Source organism: Streptopelia decaocto (assembly GCF_964273445.1).
Source record: "Streptopelia decaocto genome assembly, chromosome: 7".
NCBI lineage: Eukaryota > Metazoa > Chordata > Aves > Columbiformes > Columbidae > Streptopelia > Streptopelia decaocto.
Window position 1 is genome coordinate 66,288,772 of NC_138661.1, and position 20,567 is coordinate 66,309,338.

General features: G+C 37.1%; 1 protein-coding gene across 1 annotated transcript in view; it reads right to left on the reverse strand.

Annotated features, from left to right (window-relative positions):
* Positions 1 to 20,567, reverse strand: part of SHANK2 (SH3 and multiple ankyrin repeat domains 2) — a gene marked incomplete at both ends in the record, with an annotated part of 273,237 nt that overhangs the window by 225,405 nt on the left and 27,265 nt on the right. Inside the window, one exon of the mRNA XM_082059244.1 lies at positions 12,792 to 12,858. Within this exon, the coding sequence (XP_081915370.1) occupies positions 12,792 to 12,858 (67 nt within the window). The remainder of the gene's footprint in view (positions 1 to 12,791; positions 12,859 to 20,567) is intronic.

Here is a 20,567-nt window from a genome sequence, read left to right on the forward strand (position 1 = left end):
AAGAATGCCCTGGAATACCTGTGGATGAGGGAGAAAATTCCTCCGCCCCTGGTACTTAAGAATCCTTTATTCAGAGAACTAAAAGGATTTTTCATAGAATTATATGGAAATAGTCTATTGACTGATGTAATATAGCTAACAAAATGTGCTATTCCAATTTTTATTTTATTTGGTTTTATATGCACCATTTTCTGCCTTTAATTTTAATCCCATGCCCTCTCAGAAATGGAATCTCACAGATATACCCTCCCCTTTATTTTCCTGTAATAATATCATAGCAGTTTTCCCTGGCTATTCGCGAACTCTTTGTTCCCTTCACAGCTTTTCCAAGTCACAGAATGAAGAAATATGTAAAAATAGGCCACAAGAAACTAGACACACTTCATCTGCACAGCAAAAATAGAGCTCTTTAGCACCTGGCATTCTCAAGAGTGTTAATGAAGCTGGCAAGATAAGCCATGCTTTGACCCAAAATAAAAAGCTTAGCCCTCAAAAGATGGATAAAGATAAATCTGAACAAACAGCGTGTCTTTGTGGGATATGGGCTACAGGGACTCTCGTCTCTGCAGGACCACTCACGTAAGTGGGACATGGAGGAAGAGGGCAAGTAACACACATAAAACATTCATTTTAGGCTGCTAAAATCCCTGAGGTCAAGGTACACATGCACCTTGATGCCTGCAATCCAACAAGTGCTACAGGTATTAGTGGCTCAGTGTTAGATCCAAAAAAGAAAAGGAAAGATAAAGTCAAAGGACAAGGCAGCAAAATGACACTCTGCACTTGGAAGGTCTTTTTCAGCAGCAACAAATAATTTCTTCCGGATAAAGAAATCATTTGTGTTAAATTATAGATTTGATAAGGCACATTGAAAACACATCACGAAATTTATGTTAAATTTTGCTATCTCAGATGTTCCAAAGAGACGTAAGCAGCAGTTTCCCAAGTAGCAAATGCTCTAATACAAAAGATTATATCTAGAGAATGGCAATTTATCAAGTAATTTTTTTTTATTATTTTCATAAGAGAATACTTCAGGAGGAGGAATAAAGTCCAGACACTTTCTTTTCATTATTTCCTTATTTCTAAAAGCCAAACAGCTAGGATGGTAGCTTTAAGATGGTATCTTTACCAGGGTACTGAAGTCCTAGTCTGCTGGAGTTGGTAGAAATATATAATCAACAGAAAACTAGAGATACTCCTACACACATACAAACAATACAATCTTAACGCTGTAAATCTTCCTGCCTCTTCAATTCAATAAATCTTTTGTTGTTTCCATTCAGCATGGATTTCACCCAATTATAGCCACTCTGCCGGAGAATATTTACTCTGCAACCTCTTCTGAATCAAGATGGTATCACAATTCTGTCTTTTATGAGAAATTCTAAACAATTATTTCAGCAACATTACTTAGAAAATGGAGCAGAAAATAGTCTTTCAACTTCAAAACCTGCATATGAAATTGTCAAGACAGACACAGAAAGGATAAGGAAAAAAAAAAATAGACCAGAATAGAGATTGTCTGATAAAATGTTGTTGTACACCTGTAGGATTCCCAGGGCATGTAAACCATACTGGGCAGACTGGAAGAACTGGAGAGCGCAGCCCAGTCTGGTACTTGCAGCTGTGCAGATGGAAAATGTCCATCCCTGTACAAATAATGGTTTACAAAGGCTAGTAAAGAAAATTTTATCTAATTAGTTAACTTGGAAACTGAAGAAGTTAAAATTCTCATTCCTTAACAACATGTGCCATCCATAAATTCTGTTGTATATTACTATGCTTGGAAATAATTTACATTTTCAACTGTTCCTGAAAACACACAAAGCCAGATAACTCCAAAGCAATTATTTCTCCGATATCCTTAAAAACCAGTCAGGGTAACAAACAATGTACACATCCTTTAGGACCACCGCTGCAACTGGGAAGAACCATGGAAACCAGTGAAGACGACGTCCTTCTGATCCAGCCACCCTTAGTGCTGCAAAATACAGAAGAATCATCCAAACCATATTTTTGTGTCAATGAAGTGGACATCTGGCAATGAAACCAAAGAGGCAAAAAGAAAAAATCTCCAAATACGAGTTGATTAAAATAGAGAGGGAGAGATGGAAAAGGTTCAAGTAGTCTCAGTGGTCTTGGACTTCCTGGAAACTCTGTCCAAGGTGCTAAGAAAATCTGATTTAAATACTCAGAAAAGTGTTTAGTCTGAAGAGAGATATCTTCCACGGTGTGATAGCCCAGGAGATTGAGACATAAATGGAGTAACAGCAACAGCGTGAAATATTGTGAACAGTGTGAAATACGGTGTGAAATATTACACTCATTACAAAGCAGTGTGCTTCAAAGCCTGTCCCTTTATCAAGCCTCATCTATAATTTGACAACAAATGGTCTTTTACGAGGATATTATTCCCTTTTAAAGAGACTGTATATTACAAGATCAATTTTCACTAAAATTCTGACACAAATACCTTGTTATGAAAAACAGATTATTCATGAGATATTCAAAACAAATTACTACAGTGAAGTCTCGGTTCTTAAAGTAAATTGCCAAACCATTGTATATTGAATGGAAAACATAACATCAACTTAATTTTGATGTCTGATCTAGCTTGGAAGAAAACCAGTAAGTTTAGCTGTTTAAAATGATACAAATATAAATTTAGCATAAAAGAAAGAGGAGTTCCAAGTAAGGGAGTCACTGAATTGTAATAAATTTGTTCCAAATGGAGGATATTATCTGTTACTGAAAAGCCTGACTTAAAAAGGTTATTTGAACCAACCTAAAAGAAAACTATTATCCTTGCAATCACTGTGCTCATACAAATACTTAGTTTTATAGTCATACAAAGTTTTTCATTCATATAAATACGTGTTTTATATGGTTCGCAATGTAATCAAGTTGCTTCTGTATTTGGAAGGCTATCCTAATCCAAATCCAATTAGTCCATGGATGATGCTCCTCTCCCCAATGGGAGTTATATCAAACCTAATTATTTTCATTCATGTGGCAATTGAGATATACACTGGCACATAAAAATCCACGTATTTAGAAGTTACAAATCCACCCTTGTGTCATTAGTCTTCACTTTGTACTCTACTGGTAGCTTAATTATATAAAGGAAATTGGGTGCATAAAAAGGCTTTTGATGAAGTGCTCAGCATAAAGACCTACATGACATTGAGAGTTTCTTATCCCCACTCGCCTCCCTTTTGTTTTTACTTTGAGAAACACAGGTATTTTCTTACCTGACTATTCTTGTCCATCTCTATTTTGTCCTCTTTTTTTTTCTTTTTTTTTAAACTCTAGCATTTATTTCATGTCCTTTTATCTGCTTTTCCTGTGTTCTCACCATTGTAAATGGGAGAACCAGAAATCCACGGGATTCTGCACACATCCATTTCTCAATTTGTCCTGCCCCTATTTTTAACCTGGCTTCACCGCTTGAAATCCCACATAGCGTTTGTCACAACCTTCGAGAGCTCTTGAGGTTCATGTTGAAAAACGATTTAAGAAAATACATCAGCTTTTCAGGAATACCAGAATTCTCTGGGAGATGCTTCAAACAATTTTTCTTCTGTATTATCCCTTGTTGGGCTGTTTCATATCTTCCACCTGCATTCAAGGCTCCCATGACTTATCATACAAAGTGCAGGACTTCTAATTTTCTAATATTGCCATTCAGACCCTTCTGTTTTATTAAACAGAGACCTATATATATATCACAATTGAAACGCACTGATCACAGACTGCCAAAGGGCATGCCATCTCTCAAAAAGGCACAATTACAGAAAGTCTCGGTATACAGAGTTTAGTGGACCCTGAGAAAAGTTAACAGAAATAGTAATAAAATGCAGTAAGTCCATGGTAGTTTCTTACATTCCATTTAAATCTCCATTCAAGTTTTACCTCTCTAACAGCTGAGATCAGCTCCTTGTCGCTAAGAAAGGAGTGGATTTAGAAGAGAAATGTGGGCAGAGCTGAGAAGACCCAGCGATACTCAGGGTTCAGATGCTACAGCCCGACAAGCTGATATTAGAAACAAGATCCATCTGTTTAAAGATGGGGTAATCAACTCTAGGACAATTAACAAATGGATCTAAAACCATCAGACAGCAAGACTAAGATACAATTTTGCAAATCCCATTTACATTGTTGAAGGTCTTTAACAAGACAAAATGTTTTTTTCTGGCTATAATCCAGTTCAAGCAGGTATTAATATAAATTCTGCAATCTGCACTAGGGAGAAGGTCAGACAGCATGATCGCATAAACCTCTTCCAGCTTTATCATTTATGTCCTGCAAAACTAAACAAATTTCAGATCCCATATAAACTCAGAAGTACTACTTTATTTTCACATCCCCTCAGCCTAATCTTATTCATTTGATAACCTGTTTGATATACAAAAATACATTCGGTTTTTGTCCCCAGTCAGAGCAACTATCCCTCGTATACACGAATATTTTTATTCCTACTGATTATGCTCTACAGCTTTATTTCACTTTTTAATTCAGCGATTTGCACTAGTTCTGTACACAGCCTCTGACTTTGCTCCCTTGGATACCACCTCAGCAGTTTAAGCCAGGGAAAGATATTTAAAATAAATAAATAAAAGAACAAAAAAAGGCAATCCCGGTGAAAGGACCATGCCTTAGGGCACACTCAGCCTTTAAAGGGCTTGGGGAAGGTAACTGACCCTGCTCCGTGATGAAACCTCACTCTGATGATAGGAACATCACCAAAACAAAAGCAGAGCTCCCAGCCACGGGATATACAGGTCCCAGCCTAGATGGAGCAGAGAAGGTGAGGAGCATTTCTCCTGATGAGAAATGAGTGGACTATGGAGCAGCTAGAAGCCAGATTTGGGGGAAGTGGGAGCTGGAGGCCCTAGAAACACTTAGAGCCATGTGGGTCTGAGCATGAAGATTGGAGCAAGAACCAAACATGGACCAATTCTTACCCTTCCTTTCCTCTCTCCCTTTGCCACCCTTCCAAACATCTCAAACACCTCCAGAAAGAAGATAGGAATAAGCCAGTGAGTCCTGCGTGACCTGCACCCACTGCTCAGACCACAGAGTTCTTCCCAAGACCAAAACTAACTCAAAGGCACTGAAGATCATAGAATCATTGAGCAGTTGGGGTTGTGAGGGGACCTTCAAAGCTCCCCCAGTGCCCCCCCTGCCATGAGCAGGGACATCTTCACCAGCTCAGGGTGCTCAGAGCCCCATCCAGCCTGGCCTGGGATGTCTCCGGGGATGGTTCATCCACCATCTCTCTGGGCAATTTAGAGTAAGCCTAAGAAATCACAGGCAATGACCATGCACTACATAAACCTGCAAGACTTCACATGTACCTTCACATGATATGCACAGAATGCACCAAGGGTCAAAGGCCAAAAGAATAACCAACTTCTGAAAGATTAAACTTTGAAACCAAACTAGTTACTGCACAATTCTGTAATAACTCACAAAGAAAAAAAAATTACATGTGATCAAAGCGAAAAAGAAAACTACTGTAGGTTTTTTCAAGCTCTGTCCTACATTTTGGTATGTAATTACATTAACAGACCACAATTCCCAGTTTTCCAATTTGTTCACTACCACATCGCAAGACTGAGCACATGACGCCCTGTTCCTCACAACCCTTCAGAGGAAAACAGAAAAATAACAGCAACAAATTTACTTCATACCAATCAATATTCGTTCAGTTGTAACCCAGCTTAAAAGTCATTAATGTAACTGGATTTTCCTATGGCCATGAGAAACAACTATTAATTTTGCAGAGGTGTTTTAAACAAACTGCAAAAGGGAACATAGGACTATGACAATCTACCAAACAAAATGCATTTAAAATGTCAGCAATTAAGATGTTGGTGCCTTTGCCACCTTGATTAAACTAATATCATCCTTTTCCCTCATTAAAACGCCCGCTTGCATATGAAACACGTTAATATTTTTCACATTCAAATGACAAACACACAGGCTATAACATGTGCTTGTGTCCCTTTTGCTTCTATTAAGTAACATGTGATAAATATAGAACAAGTCATTGCATACTGCTGACAGTTGTGTAGATTTTTAAGTCTTTTGATTCGCTGCCTTTTCTTGTTTCTGCTTTTACCTTTCTCAGTATGATTTCTCCTAACTTGAGAAGTATTCTGCAGGCATTTGATTTCTGGAAATCAAAATTACTACATGGTTCCCGAAACCAGAATAGGTAAGTAAACAACCAGAATATTCATTGGGCTGGCTAGCGTTTAATAAAAACACTTGCAGCTGAAAAAGCAAGAATGCTGACCTCAATCACTCTGATCTAATTAAAGAAAATGGGTTAGAAAAGCAGTTTTACCACAAACCAACTAATACCCTTGTCTTTTGAAAGACCTGTTTCGCTTATTCCACAATAAAATGTGTATTTCTTAAAATATTTACATTCACAATTCCAATAAGAATAAATACTTTTACTCATACTTAAAACACGTCTTATTTAAAAGCAATTGCCCGGTGTGGAATAGGTATATTTTAAAGGGTAAGCCTACCACGTTAGCAGACTTTCAATATTTAAAAAAAGAAAGAAAGAAAGAAAAAATATCTGTGTGAAAGCACAGACAAACCATCACAAACACATATCTCAGCATAATTATAGAGAATACAGGGACTCTGACTTGAAGCCTAGCAACAGTATCCAAGTATTAGTTAGTCTGCTAATCAACTACCAAAAACTCGCACACCAGCTCCATGTGTTTCATTTTATCAAAAGCAAAAAAAGGAAACAAAAATAATCAAACAAAAGAACCCTATCGCTTCCGAGCTGCTGAAGGACAAGATGCACAATAGAAAACAAACCTTGTTCACTTGAGGAAGAACAACCCATGTCATTTAATCCATCTGAAAATTCATCTCATCACAAAGAACCAAGGCAAAAAGACATTTAAAAATAGGTTATCCGAGTCAAAGGATTATCGGCTTGCAACCTACTTAATATCTGCGTATCTGTATCTAATGAAAGCTTCGATATTCTTACATATATGATTGGGTTTTGTACCTCCATCCTATAGAAGCCATAGTAAATTCTGTATAGCAAATGCTTCCTAAATCTGCTGTGCTCATTTACTCACAGACAGCTGCAGGCTGGATGAAAACAATCAGGGATTAACTTTCCTGTTCATCACATCTTTTAATCCATTACTTCCTCTTAGTTTGCAATAAATAAATGCATGAAGTTAAATAAATTACAAATACACTATAGCTAGTTTAAAAAAAATAAAGTTTAAAAAGGGATATTATTATTATTACTTTAAAGATGTATAGCTGCTGTGCTGTACATCAGGAATATATGTAATGTCTTCCTCAAAGCAGAAGAAGAACAACAGTCACTGAGCTGCAAGACACTTCTGGGTTCCAAAGACTTTCAAAATAAGCGATAATTAAAATAAGCTGCTTTGATGTTGCTATTATTCCTCAAAAAAACTAATTTGGGGGTATGATGAATTGAAATAATCTGAGAAGCTATACTAAGTATTTCATACAGCTTGTAAAACAAGTTTCTAAGTACCTTATGGTAATAGGTTTTCTTGCTTTATGAAAAATATTATTTTAATTTGTTTCAAATAGGATTACTTTTTAAATGATACTGTAATATTCATTCACCTTTCAAACATCTGTCAAGGGAAAATAAAAGGAATTCCCTTATGTTTAGAACCTCATAAAAGAAATAAATACAAGGAAATCCGGATCCTGTTTTCAATCCTTTACTGATATCCTTTTTCCTTCTTCTCTGAATCCTTTATCTTTTATGTTTGATTTGGTCTTACAAAATTGCATCAACCTTGACTGAAATAAGACTAAGGTGAACTTTTCCTGTTAATGACAGCAAGGTGGCTTTTATTGTCCTAAGCCACAGGAATGGTTTGCAAGGCTTTTTTGCTCAGTTTACTTCTGAAGATGGCAACAGCAAGTTAAGAAAAAAAAATCTGTGCTAAATACTTTTCATGCTGAGGTTTCAACAAACCAGTCACCCAGACAACTAACGTGTTACCTGAGGTGGAAAGACTGATGGGCAATTGATGGTGGGAAAGGCAGGGAAGAAGTCACTTGCAGATAGAAGAAGGGGGAGCACATGTGAGGGAGCCCACGCAGTCTTAAATGTTCAGAGGGAAAGGTCAATTTTTCTTAATAGGACAAAAAAACTAACAGATTTTTATGCTTGTATTGCGGCTACGCGGAAGCAGGTTCCGCAAAACTCCACTTTGCTGAGAGACACAAGGGCTTCCAGCCAAAAAGGAATATAAGGGCTCAAAGTGCAATCTCACCAGAACGTTTACTCGCTATAAATCAGAGTCACGAGAAGAGTCAGCGCGTTGGGATTCTGGGTCTCACCCCTCATTTTGTCATGAGCTTCTTTGTGAAATTACCCAAGAGACAGAGCTGCACCCATCCAGAATGAGGGTATGGGAGAAACCAGGCTGTTCAGACTGAAGAAACAATGTGAAGATGGGTGGGTAGGTAGGACCATTGTGGGACATGCTCCTCAACCAAAGTGCTGCTGAGCTTCTACCAGCTCTGCCCCGTCCTGATGGTTTTGAAACCCTAAATGACATCATTTCTCTTGAAATATACCCAGCTTGGCCAACTGAATGGCCTCTATAGCACATTTTTATGTAGCTGAGAAATCTTATCAGCAAAATCTCCTCTTTCTTTTACGCAGGTGACCAGGTCAGGACTCCTTGAATTACTCAGGTTGCCAATTGCACCTACATCTTCTGTTCTGGACACAAACTTCAATCCATTTTGCTTCTATAACAGGGAACCAGACAGACTTCATCTCTCTGGCTAAACACATTCACTTTACAATTAAATAAAAATAAAAAGGAGGAAAAATCTCCATGGGATTTGATCTGCAGAACAAAAATTTAGTAGTTCTGCTGTAAATTAGGATTTTCTACTGCTCAAGGATACCCTGGTCATTTCCCACCCGAGCTGCTTCTCCATCATCTTCATCAACAGGGATAGTTTTGGCATTATAATCTGGCATAGATCCAGGCCAAGGAAAAAATAAATACATATATATATAAAAATATATACATATACAAGAACTTCCTTGAAGACATGCAATTCAGCCTCTCTTAAACTGAACAATCCCAGGCTTTGCGTACAGCTTAAAATGGCATTCTACTCTAAATGACAATGAAATATAATTGGCAGGCAAAGGTGTAATAGATAATAAGTGATATATCCAGCACTTAAGCATATAAATTTATTTTTCTGGAGCTCTTGTGGAGCAGTTCATTGAGATTTAGTGCTCTGGCTGTCAGCACCATGCAGACTCATCCCTTTCCTCAGCAATTCCCTCGTTGCACGGAAAGGTTGAGCGACGATCTCTGCCCCCAAACGAAGCAGCTCCAGCACCGCAACGCGCGGCACAGGACCATGAATCACCCGCGTTACATTACTGTTAAATCCTTCTAATTGCAGTTTTGGCAACGTTACTTGAAACAGCTTTGTGACTACTGACAAACTGGAAGACACCCACACAATACATTCTGCATCCAAAGTACAAGCGACTTCCTACTGCAATAGTTTGGGACAACAATATTATCTAAGAATAAAAAGTTAATTAGCACATGTCAAAACAGATGGACACGGACACTGTAGAGATTTCAGGCAAATATTATTTTTCATATTGCAGATACTTCTATTTGACAAATGTAAAAACTTGTTTCTGTCACCAGACAAAATACTGCTCTTGAAACTACTAAGTTAGGTCCAACCTCCAGTCACTACTACCAGTTAAAATTTTCCCATCCTTAAGACAACATACCCAGGAAAGTAGCTAGATTCTTTCTAAAAAAAAAATAGCATTGCTACTTATATTACTTAGCTGTATCTTAGGCTTGCATTCAAAAAGCATCTCTAGCAAACGATACTGCGTATGAAGATGGCTAAAAATCAGAAATCTTCCAGGAATTGTGGAATTTTTTGCAGTGAATCTAGAGCAATATGGAGTTTTTCCCAAACCAGCCGCTCCTCCCAATGAACGCTACTGCAAATAATCATGAATATCATTGAGTAGCTTACTATGAAATGATTGACCAGCTCATCATCTGCCAGCTTAAACCTTGATAGAAAAAAAGAGACCCAGCCAAAGCTGCACATATCGCAAAAAATTTCCCATGGTTATAACTTATTTCTTATTAAATGAGTCTAAAATAATTACACAATATAAAGTAATTAAAATTATTAAATGAGCCTAAAATAATAGCAAGGTTTAATGGACCGGTTCAATATCAAAATTCAATATCTAACCAACAATACACTCTCTGGGGGATGAAAGATGAAACATTTCTCAAGAGATTTCATAGTACAATCTGTCCTTCATGAGGATACTTCTCAAGCTCTTTGCTATTCCTGCCCACTCTGTTGCCTCTGGGCTCTAAGAAGGTACATTACTCAAATGATATATGTTGGAATACATCCAAAACTACATGAATATAGTGAATAACCAGACAAGTAAGTAAAAAAAAAAAAAAAAGAAAAGCCAACTTGTTGAAGTTTAAATGCTGACATTATTCTGCACGTTCATCAGCACACTGGCTCTCAGGTTTTCTGCTTAAGATATTGTTCTTTGATTCTTTGATTATTTTTTTTTTAATTTTATATTTTTTTCAACTGGGAAACATTCCCAGAGACAGACATTTCGATGACTTCACTTATTTTTTTTTTTAGTAATAAATCCTAAGGGACAAATGTCCGGGTAAATTAAATTAGCTGGGAGAAAACAATGTCACATAACGTTTATTCTTTAAGACAGATCTCTCCATTTAAATAGTTGTGTTCAGTCCACCACCACCTTGCAAAAAATGCAAGTAAATCACGGAAGCATCAATATTTCTGTTTTTCAGTGGAAAAGTTAAGGCATCAGCAAAATTTTGAGAATCATCTCACAGAGTGTATTTTCTAATTGTTTTTGTAGAAACCACCAAATCCTAAAGAAAGCTTTTAGTTTCAGCAATAAGTTCCACCCAAAGCCTCCGCTGCATGGCCACCTCTTGTTTCCAGCACTGATCCTCATCCACTTACTTCATAACTCAATTCCAATTTCTCTCACATATTGACATAACTTGGATGCCACACTCAGCCGGGGAAAGGAAAAGCAGTGCAGAACTGCTCAGTCCAAAAAATGATAATATCAACATCAGTGGTTTCATGCAAACCAGGTTAAGAGGCTATTGCAAGCATACTTTAAGTGTTACTTTTACTTTACAGTTACTCATAATTAATCAATACCGGCAACTTGTCCCAACATAATTAATACCAGCAACTCATTTACTGTTTTCTTTCTTTTAACGTACACAGCTATTTTAAGAGGAAAAACGCCATTCAGAGACACGTAAAATGTAATACTATGTATCGTCTATGTGCAGTACTTGTTCTGCACTGACTCTACAAACAAGCCAAAATATCAAGAACTTACACGGCAGAAATGAAGGGAACATTTGAATCTAAACAACCATTTCCTTTCAACGTCTTCACAATATAAAGTAATTAAAATTATTAAATGAGCCTAAAATAATAGCAAGGTTTAATGGACCAGTTCAATATCAAAATTCAATATCTAACCAACTGCACAAGTAAATGCACATGTAAATACAAACAAGATGCTCACCCTATTAGTAATAACTGGTTCATTTTTAGTTAATTTTTTACATCAGATTTTTCATGAATACAGAAGGATAAAGACTTCTTGCACGGAAAGGCACTATCCCACTATCTCAGGTAAAAACCTCCCAAATTCACTACGAACTTTCATGTAGAAGTATGACTTTTATGCAAAACTTTTACACAATGTGTCCTCAGTTTCCCCAACGCAAAGAGTTGAATGTATGGAAGTGCAGGGAATTTTTAACTATATCCCTGCAGATCATACACAATCAGGAAGGGAAATGGAACAGAGGTCTTAATCCAGAGCAATTCTTTCACAGTCCTGAAGTTTCAGGCGAGCTGGCCTAGTTTTCCACAGAAGTTAAATACTATAGAGCCGTAGATTTGCACCACTGAGTTAAATCAGTGAAGACGACTAATAGAGACCCTCCTGCTTCAAAAGGAATGTCTTTTTCTGTTCAACTTCAGGACATTCTTGAGGAACTTTAATTAACTTGAATGAAAGCATTTTGATTCATTTTAATTAAACTGTATTAGAAATCACTTTTATCAAACTGGTTCTAACTTTAATGGCAAAACTTCTCCATGGAAAAAGAACTTTTAAAAGCCTTAAGGTTTCTTATCAAGAGCCTGTAATGCCTGTCACCAGCCTTCACCCAGTGCCACACGCCAAACTGGGAGGAAACGGTTTGATGGATATGGATAGACAGTTTCTGCCATATATTCATTTAATTGCAAAGAAGCATCTTTCTTTATCTTCCTCTTCTGATCAATTATTCCTACTTGAGAATTGCTTCAGGCTGATGCCGAAACATCCTGCAAAAGCCAATTTGGCTCTTCCAGGTATGTGAGTGTGTATTGAATATGTTACAAACTGTCAAATTTACACTTATCAAGCATCTACCAGCCTTTCGCATTACTTAGCAAATTTACATTTTCAGAGCATATTTTGAAAACATTTCATCTTGTTCTCTATTTTTATTTTAAACAGAAAAGTTCCTTCTAAAATCTCCCTGAAACAATACTGTCATCAGCCCTCACGTAGAATCAGATTTAACATCTTTGCAAAATCATGGCTTAAGCACGTATAACTTATTTGCAGTGTCTGTAAATATTTTGCTTACCAATATCAGCTTCCCTGTGATTCTTGATATATTCAGCGAGCTCAAAATTCCCCGCTATTATAGCCACCTAAGGGATTGCAAAATAGTTACAATTAACATATTGTCATCGCTTATTAAGTCGGAAAATACGCATGTTGCATTACTGAGAAACATCATACAAACCCATTTGCATTTCACAAAGCAGAGTAACAGTTTATTACTTCTATTCCACAACTACAACAACGCGATAAATTTCTGAAACAATGTTGGGAAACTATATCTCAATCTATTTGGAAGCAGCGCTCTTGGTCCCTCGGTTCCTCATTTACTAAGAAATCTGTGATCGTAGATGTCTCGGGAGATCGAGAAGAGCTGTGGTTTTTCACGTTGTGCCAGTCAAAACCAGCAGTGAACATTAAACACACCATCCCCAAAGCTCTGGGAGCTACATGGGTGTGTGGAGAATGCTCGGAGAGACACGTTGATGATATTATTTCCCTTTAATTGCTCCTGCCTCACCACTTACCTGAACAATGAGAACAGGCGCTACAATGCAAGTCCATGGGATAACCAGGGAAGAAGTACTGAGAGCAAAAAAGACTAAAAAGAGAGGAGCTGGAAAAGTGTATGCATATGTATGGAATTTAAAGCGCTTTAATAAATATAGTTCTAAAATAATCATTTTATTTTTTCATTCATTTCTTGGTTGTCAAACACAGATGTGTAGCTATCTATTCTGAATTTTCATCTCAATGGGCTTAAAGAGAGAAATATTTCCATTGGATATGAGTAAGGAGATTTGGTTGTGCCATTGTTGTATTCCCACTTTTCCTTCTCCCCCTATTTTTGTCTGGAATATTCAGCAATTGCCTTTTAAAACATACAATGGAACATACCATTTTTCAGCTTCTGAATCCAGGTTTTCCCCACAATTATTTTTTTTTTAATGCTTTTCAGGTTCTGTCTTTTTTTCTTGGCAAATTGTTTCTTGTTTCATTAAAAATTTCTATCCAATGTAAAGGCTAAATACAGTAATTACGCTTTCATTTCAAGCGTACCTATTTCTTGGCAGAAATCATATTTCAGGTTTGTATAGCACCTAGCAGTTATACCCAATATGCATATACTTGTGTTTTAAAATAATCCTCAGCAGGCAGCCATGAGTGTGGTATGTGCTGTATAATCATTTTTATCCTTTAAATAATTAACCCACATATAATATCACCATACTTACTAGTGAAAATCATGTAATTATTTTGTCATTACCATATTAAGAGTAAGGAAACACTTTGCTTTGGGCCCTTCTCAGTTGTGTTACGTTGAATGTTGATGGATTCTTGGATGCAAAATGCATTATTATGTATCAATAACGCTGGTTCAACTCAATCCCACTTCCATTTTTAGAACACAGTTGAAAAAATAAAGTGTGTTTCTTCTCAAATATAAGACTTTCGCATGCCTTAATACCGGAGAGGTCAGAACCAGAGGTAGATCCGTGCCCTTCCACCTCATTGCCAACAGAGGCAATTACCCACCTGGAAAATACTATTTTAACCATTAGTAAGAAGCCCTTTATTCCAGGAACTATTCCTGAAATAAACTGTTTCTCAGCATAGAGAAGGTAGCAGAATCTGGCCCCAGCCTCCTCTGTGCAGCTTCTATAAGTAGAATTCATGATGCTCCCTGGCAAACTGTGCAAGTGACAGCAGAGCCCTACACATGCTCTCAATTTCACATTCTGCAGCCTGGCTTGGTAGAGGATCACAAAAGCAACATTTGTGTGTAGATCGGGGCTTTTCTCTAAATCATAAGGAAGCAATAATACCTTTCTTCAACATTAAAATTTGTTAAATTCAAAGCAGCGACAGGCAGCTTGCTAGACAGCAGCCGCGTCACTCAAATAGAAGAATTGTTGGTACAGAATAGATCTTAAAACTCAAGTATAAACATGTTGTTCAAGTGCTAAAGACATTTTATTACTTGAAGAAAGGTATTGCCAGATAACTAAGAGACAGCTTGACAGAGAATTCTTCCTGTACTTGCTTCTGAATCAAGCACTAGATTCAGCAAGCTTAAGGTATCATTCCCCTCAATTTAATTTACTTCAATTTGCTAAAAACAGTATGTAAAATTCTAACAGCAAAAATGAAGGGAAAATATGCTAGGAGCTAAAGAAAGCAAGGAAAATTTTTAAAGTACAAATATTTCTTGGCATAACATCAATGTACTTCACTCAAATTTGATGGGTAAAGAGTGTGGGAGAAAGAAGTCAGAGAAAAGTCTGAAAGATATAAAATTATACTCATTCAATTTAGTGAAGCACAGCAACCATAGCTTCTTTTCCACCAACATTTATCTTGAACCAAAGTCATGGTGTGTTCAAATAAAACAGTAAGTGTCAGCGCATTAGGGCAAGTGAATGGGCTTCACAAGATCCAGGGCTTGACCCAAATTAAGATGGTGTAAAGTCTCCCCTCAATTAAGATGAAAACTGAATCAGAATCTTACTAAAGTTCTATAACTGTACTAAATTTCTTCGTACTTTAGAAAATAAAATACTAATGTAGTATTAGTAATAGCAGAAAATATGCTTCATCATTTAAATATTTTTAAATAGTCATACTTTGCTTTTCAGAACATTCTGTAGACAAGTTCTAGTTTCTAATTCAGAGCTTATGGCAGGAAAGAAGGTTTTAGTTGAGGTTTTTTTGGGTCACAAGACATCTCTTCCTGACAGTGAAAAAGCAGCACAGCCAGCAAAATCACAGTGCAAGGTTGGCGTTTTTTTTCCAATTCCGATAGGAACTGGATTCCAGTCATCCAAATGCATCACACGCATGTTTACAGACATGAAATATCACCATGGAAGGCTGGAGGTAGCACTTTACAACTAGAAGCTATCGACAGACTCTTTTATGCTGAAGCTTCAAAAACTGCAGCTTTTTAAGAGCTGCACATACAGTAGCCTCACTAGAATTCAGCGCCTTTCGTTCCTGTAGCAAACCTCCTTTCGTTTTGTCCTTCTGGCACAAACAAGACACTTATCTTAGATCAGAAATCCACGTGTTCTTAGCCACATTATTCTGTAAACCTGAGAAAACCTGTTTATGCATCATTTGAAAACAAGAAAAAACAACCTCTCATCTACAATTTCTACTAAAAGCCGGAATTTTTTTGCCCTGCTGCACTGACATTTGGTTGGGATCGCTGCCACATCATTTACTGTACAATACGGAGAACAGAAACCCTCTTGGGTTCTTTTTTAATCATCATCAGATGCAATTTTATATGAATGATAGTAACCAAAGTGAACCATTTATCAGCTCCCTCCCCTCCAAGTTGAACTGACCCCACCAAGGGGGTTAACACAGGCAACTAATTATTTTCAAGTTCCATTTGATAACAGACGTGACTGACTTGAATAAACAGATACAAGAGGAAAGTGAGCAGAAAGAAAAGCTAAGGATGAAAACCTATCTCAGGAGGAGGTAATTCATACAAAATAAAAAGAAATGAGGGTAAAGCCATGCAGTTAGACTGGTGGCATCGCCTCCTATTTCCACAATATTCCATTTTCATAATGTCATGGTAACTAAAAGTCACTGGAAGGGGTCAGAGCTGAGAGATGCTCGCAGGGCTGTGAAACAACAAGTCACGGGGTTAACAACCCTCCGGCCAAGGAGATGAGGGCGGCTTTGTCACTGCCAGGGTACATCACACACAGCGCGACCAGGAATTCTGTGTTTACACACATATTTGCTCTGCCTTGGTAGAAGGAAAAAGCTTGTTACAGTCACCCCATCATCTCACAGACAGATGTTTCCTTCAAATGATGGAACCGGTTCCAGAGGTTCACTATTCGCCATGCCAGGCAATGCCAGATGCTCTGTCACCAACGTAGTGAAGAAGTTTAATTGGCACTTGGCAAGTTGCTATGGACAGTAACTAAGTGACAAGTGACGGCTCCGCGAACTAGAAACTTGAATGAATGAAGTAGCTGTGATGCAGAGACTGGGGAGGAGACATGGGCACCCCATGATTTCTAGTCCAGCATGGGGCACAGGATGAGGAAAGAAACCTCAGAACTGGTGAGGCAGCTTTAGAAAGGCATTTCTTTCTCCGGGTTTTCTGATATTTACAGTCAGAAACGTTCCCTCTGGGTAAGTTTTTAAGCTGGCTTTCAGAAGTCAATTCAGAAATTAAACACTTGATGTGCCTGGTTAGTTCTACTTTCCTGAGTCTCGCTTAATGAAGAAATTTACTTTAACAATGGCAAATAAGACTTCCCTATGTAAACAGTGGAACCTGACAGATGTCCAGTTACAGATCTCAGTGCAGAGTTTTATCAAGTTTTCAGACTCTGGACCAGATACCAGTTGCAGCACTGAGTCACCAACATCGCTTTTCAGCCTCATAAACACAGTTGTCAATATATCAATTACTTACATTCGAGTATTTAGATTTTTCTTGATTGTGATTAATGCAGCGCTTTGTTTCTTTCGGGAAATTGGAAATTATATATACACTTTACCTGTCATTAACCTTTCACAATTGATTTTTTTTCCATTTTTGAAATGCATCACAGGTAGAGTTTATATTAAATTAGAGCAGGATATTTGCAGCCTGTTAGCAAACACAATTTTAGAGCTTTACAGGTTAGTCCCTGAAAAGGCAAGCACCAAAACTATTATTACATTATCGCTCATTGGAACAAACTGCTCCACACAAGAAGAAAACTTGCAATTGCAATGAGTTCAGGTGTGGCATTATAAGTTAAAGCAGATAGCTCTATCCCAGGGCAAAATGCAACTTCAGTCTTGACTTTGCTCAGTCTCAGCCAAGCAATAAAAACACAGATGAATATGGAGGATGCTCTGAGGTCCATCAACCTACATACCCCCTTCTTCAGGTGAAAGTGGAGGGAAGAGGCAACACCACCCTGAGAATGGCACTGTAGCTGTAACAATCTCCAGAAATTGCCTTCCACTTAAACCACAGACTTAAAAAAAATCATTAATTATTTATTGTGCCACTAAGGACTAAGTCATTTTAACAATGAAGAAGCGCCATTCAAGCAGCTGTTATGCAATAGGATTCACAACGGCCAGAGACTCACAAGGAATTAACACAAGTGGTTATAGGAGGAATGGTTGGGATCACCTCCTTAATCAAAAGACCACCTGAAAAGCTCTTCCATGTGTCATAATTAGGACATGTTTTCTTAATATGAAGAATATAAGGAATGTATAACAAGCATTAGTTTCCAGACAAAAAAATGTATCAACAATTCACTCAATAGCTGCAAGAGCAAGAAAAAGGTGATGATCCAACAGTAAGGCAATCTCCAAACCTTTCCCTTATAATCACAGAAACCTTTTTAATTTGGTATGAAAAAATCAAAAAGTGCTTATTGTGGGACACTGAAAAGGCAACATAGTTCAACTTCAACATATTTGTAGCATGTCCTCTCGAAAGAAAAGCTCTCCCTAGTAAAACAAAGAGGTAAAGGATTTTTGGAGTCTAAAGGCACTTTGCAGTTTGTCACCGTGTGCCACCAAGGACAGAGCAGTCACCCACCAGGACATTAGAAAATTAAATGTAGGTTTTGAAGTGCAAAGACCCAGCTCTCAGTGCAGCACACAGCACCACGAGGTCCCATCCCTCATAAATAGTGACACAACATCATGCCCTGCAGACTCCAGAAAATTAAAAATAAAATAAAATCTTAAATCGATATACATTAATTTCTCTCATATACGAGCAGCATGTAGAATTTAAAACTCTCTTCAGTGGTACAGATGGAGTTCAGTTTGGAAAAGCAAGAAGCAATCTGTGTTCCACATTTCTTTTCCATAGGTGTGGGAGAAAAAATGTACTGATCAAACACTATTGGTCTCGTCTGCAACTTCAGAGAGCTTGTACATGAAGGAATACCTATTTATTCAATAAATACAAGAACATATCTCAAATTCAGCTCCCTTTGGAAACACATTCTTTTCTAACTCCTCAACAAAACGTGACAATTTGGCAAACATTGTTCTGAGCTCAAATCACAACATAGACTTCAGGTATTTTCAATTAAAGACGACATTAAGAATTCAATAAATACAACAACATGTTGGGTTTTTTTCTGAACCAGTTGGAAAATTCTATACAGCTACAATAACAATATAATCTAAAATAGAAAAGCTGAATAATCATAAGTTCCGTATTCCACTTTCCAAAATCAAAGGGCAAACTGTCATCCCACGTTTTGTAGTTGTATTGATTACAGTTGATTTTTTACTTCAAGGCTACAACATTGTAAAATAGAACTAGCGGAAGCTTCTTCGTTCACCTCATTATAAAATGAAACCAAACGCTTGATTAATATACTATTAATATCACTAATTTACTCTCTTTCTCACCCCACTCCTGAATATATATAATATGGATGACATGAAACACGACCTCAAGAAGACACATATGTTTACCTTATGGAGACACACATTTACATTTACACTCCAAAACTTTATTAAAAAGTAATCCGTTTTGAAGTTGAGATGTAATGCATCTCATTAGAAACCTGTCCGAAGCAAATTACTATTCTGAGAATTTGATAGTTGTGTTATATTTTGTACATATAATAAGGTAATTATGTTTTTGTTGAAAATATAGCAGAACTGAAAGGTTTTATTTGATAAAATAGAATGAATTGGTAAAATTGATTTTATCAATTGGAAGCTTTATTTCAGGTGTAACGAGTGTCAGTAAAACTCACTCAATTAAGATAAGATATACATAGAATAAAGAAAAGCAGTAAAATTTAAACTTTTTTTCTTTAAATAATAGTCAGTAAAGGCTTATATTAAGTGCAGAAATAACCTACATTCTCTACCAGGACAAGAAAATGCTGGCAGTTTTCCTAAATTACCCTACAGTAATGTTATGAAAAAATATAAGTAAAAAATCCTACTCAGCATCTTCATACCTGTTTCGTTCCTGGATAGAAAATAATTCCTAATGATTTTAATGATATAATGTAACACAAGCTTAATATGACGCATTTTGAAATGAACTAACTTTGTATATTAATATATCTGATGTTCAGTAGATGGCAAAATATCAGCAACCATCACCTTTAATCTTCTTGAAACTTGCTTAATTTCAACCCCAAAGCATATTTCTTTTTTCTTTTTCCTTCTAGTCTCCGCTTTCTATTTCATCAGATAGTAGGATTAGCTTTACCTTTTGGATGTTTTCTGTACGTTATCTGCTTGAAAGACAATTTCATCTTCACCAGTTCTTGATACAACAAAGCACAATAATGTTACTATCCTTTAAATAGTCCTTTGGAGACAGTTTCTTCAGCACTGAATTTTTTTTCCTCCCAAAGCATGCTGCTGCTACTGTTCCCAAATTTGCCAGCACATGTTAGCATACTGTGTACAAAAATCTCTTAGCAACAATATCTTAGTGTCTAACATTTTCCTTCTTCCAACTATGATTCACGGAGCCATCTGTAGTCAGATATTGACATGCAGGATCTTAAAATAGATACCTTGCATTTGCTCAACAACTAGTTTTAGCAGCCGAAAATATAAATTATGGGAAAGGGCCAATATTTCTTTGAGGCTCTTCATCGTTCCCTTGATCATTTTAGCACCGGTTAAACAAAGGCTCGCCACCATCGCTTTGCCTTAGCGGGAAGGTCAAAGGACTCCTGCTTTGCAGAGCACTTACATAACCCGTCCAAGCAATCCCAACGGTTTCCCCGGTGGGGATCACCTCATGATGGTACCTTGGCTATTTTTCAAT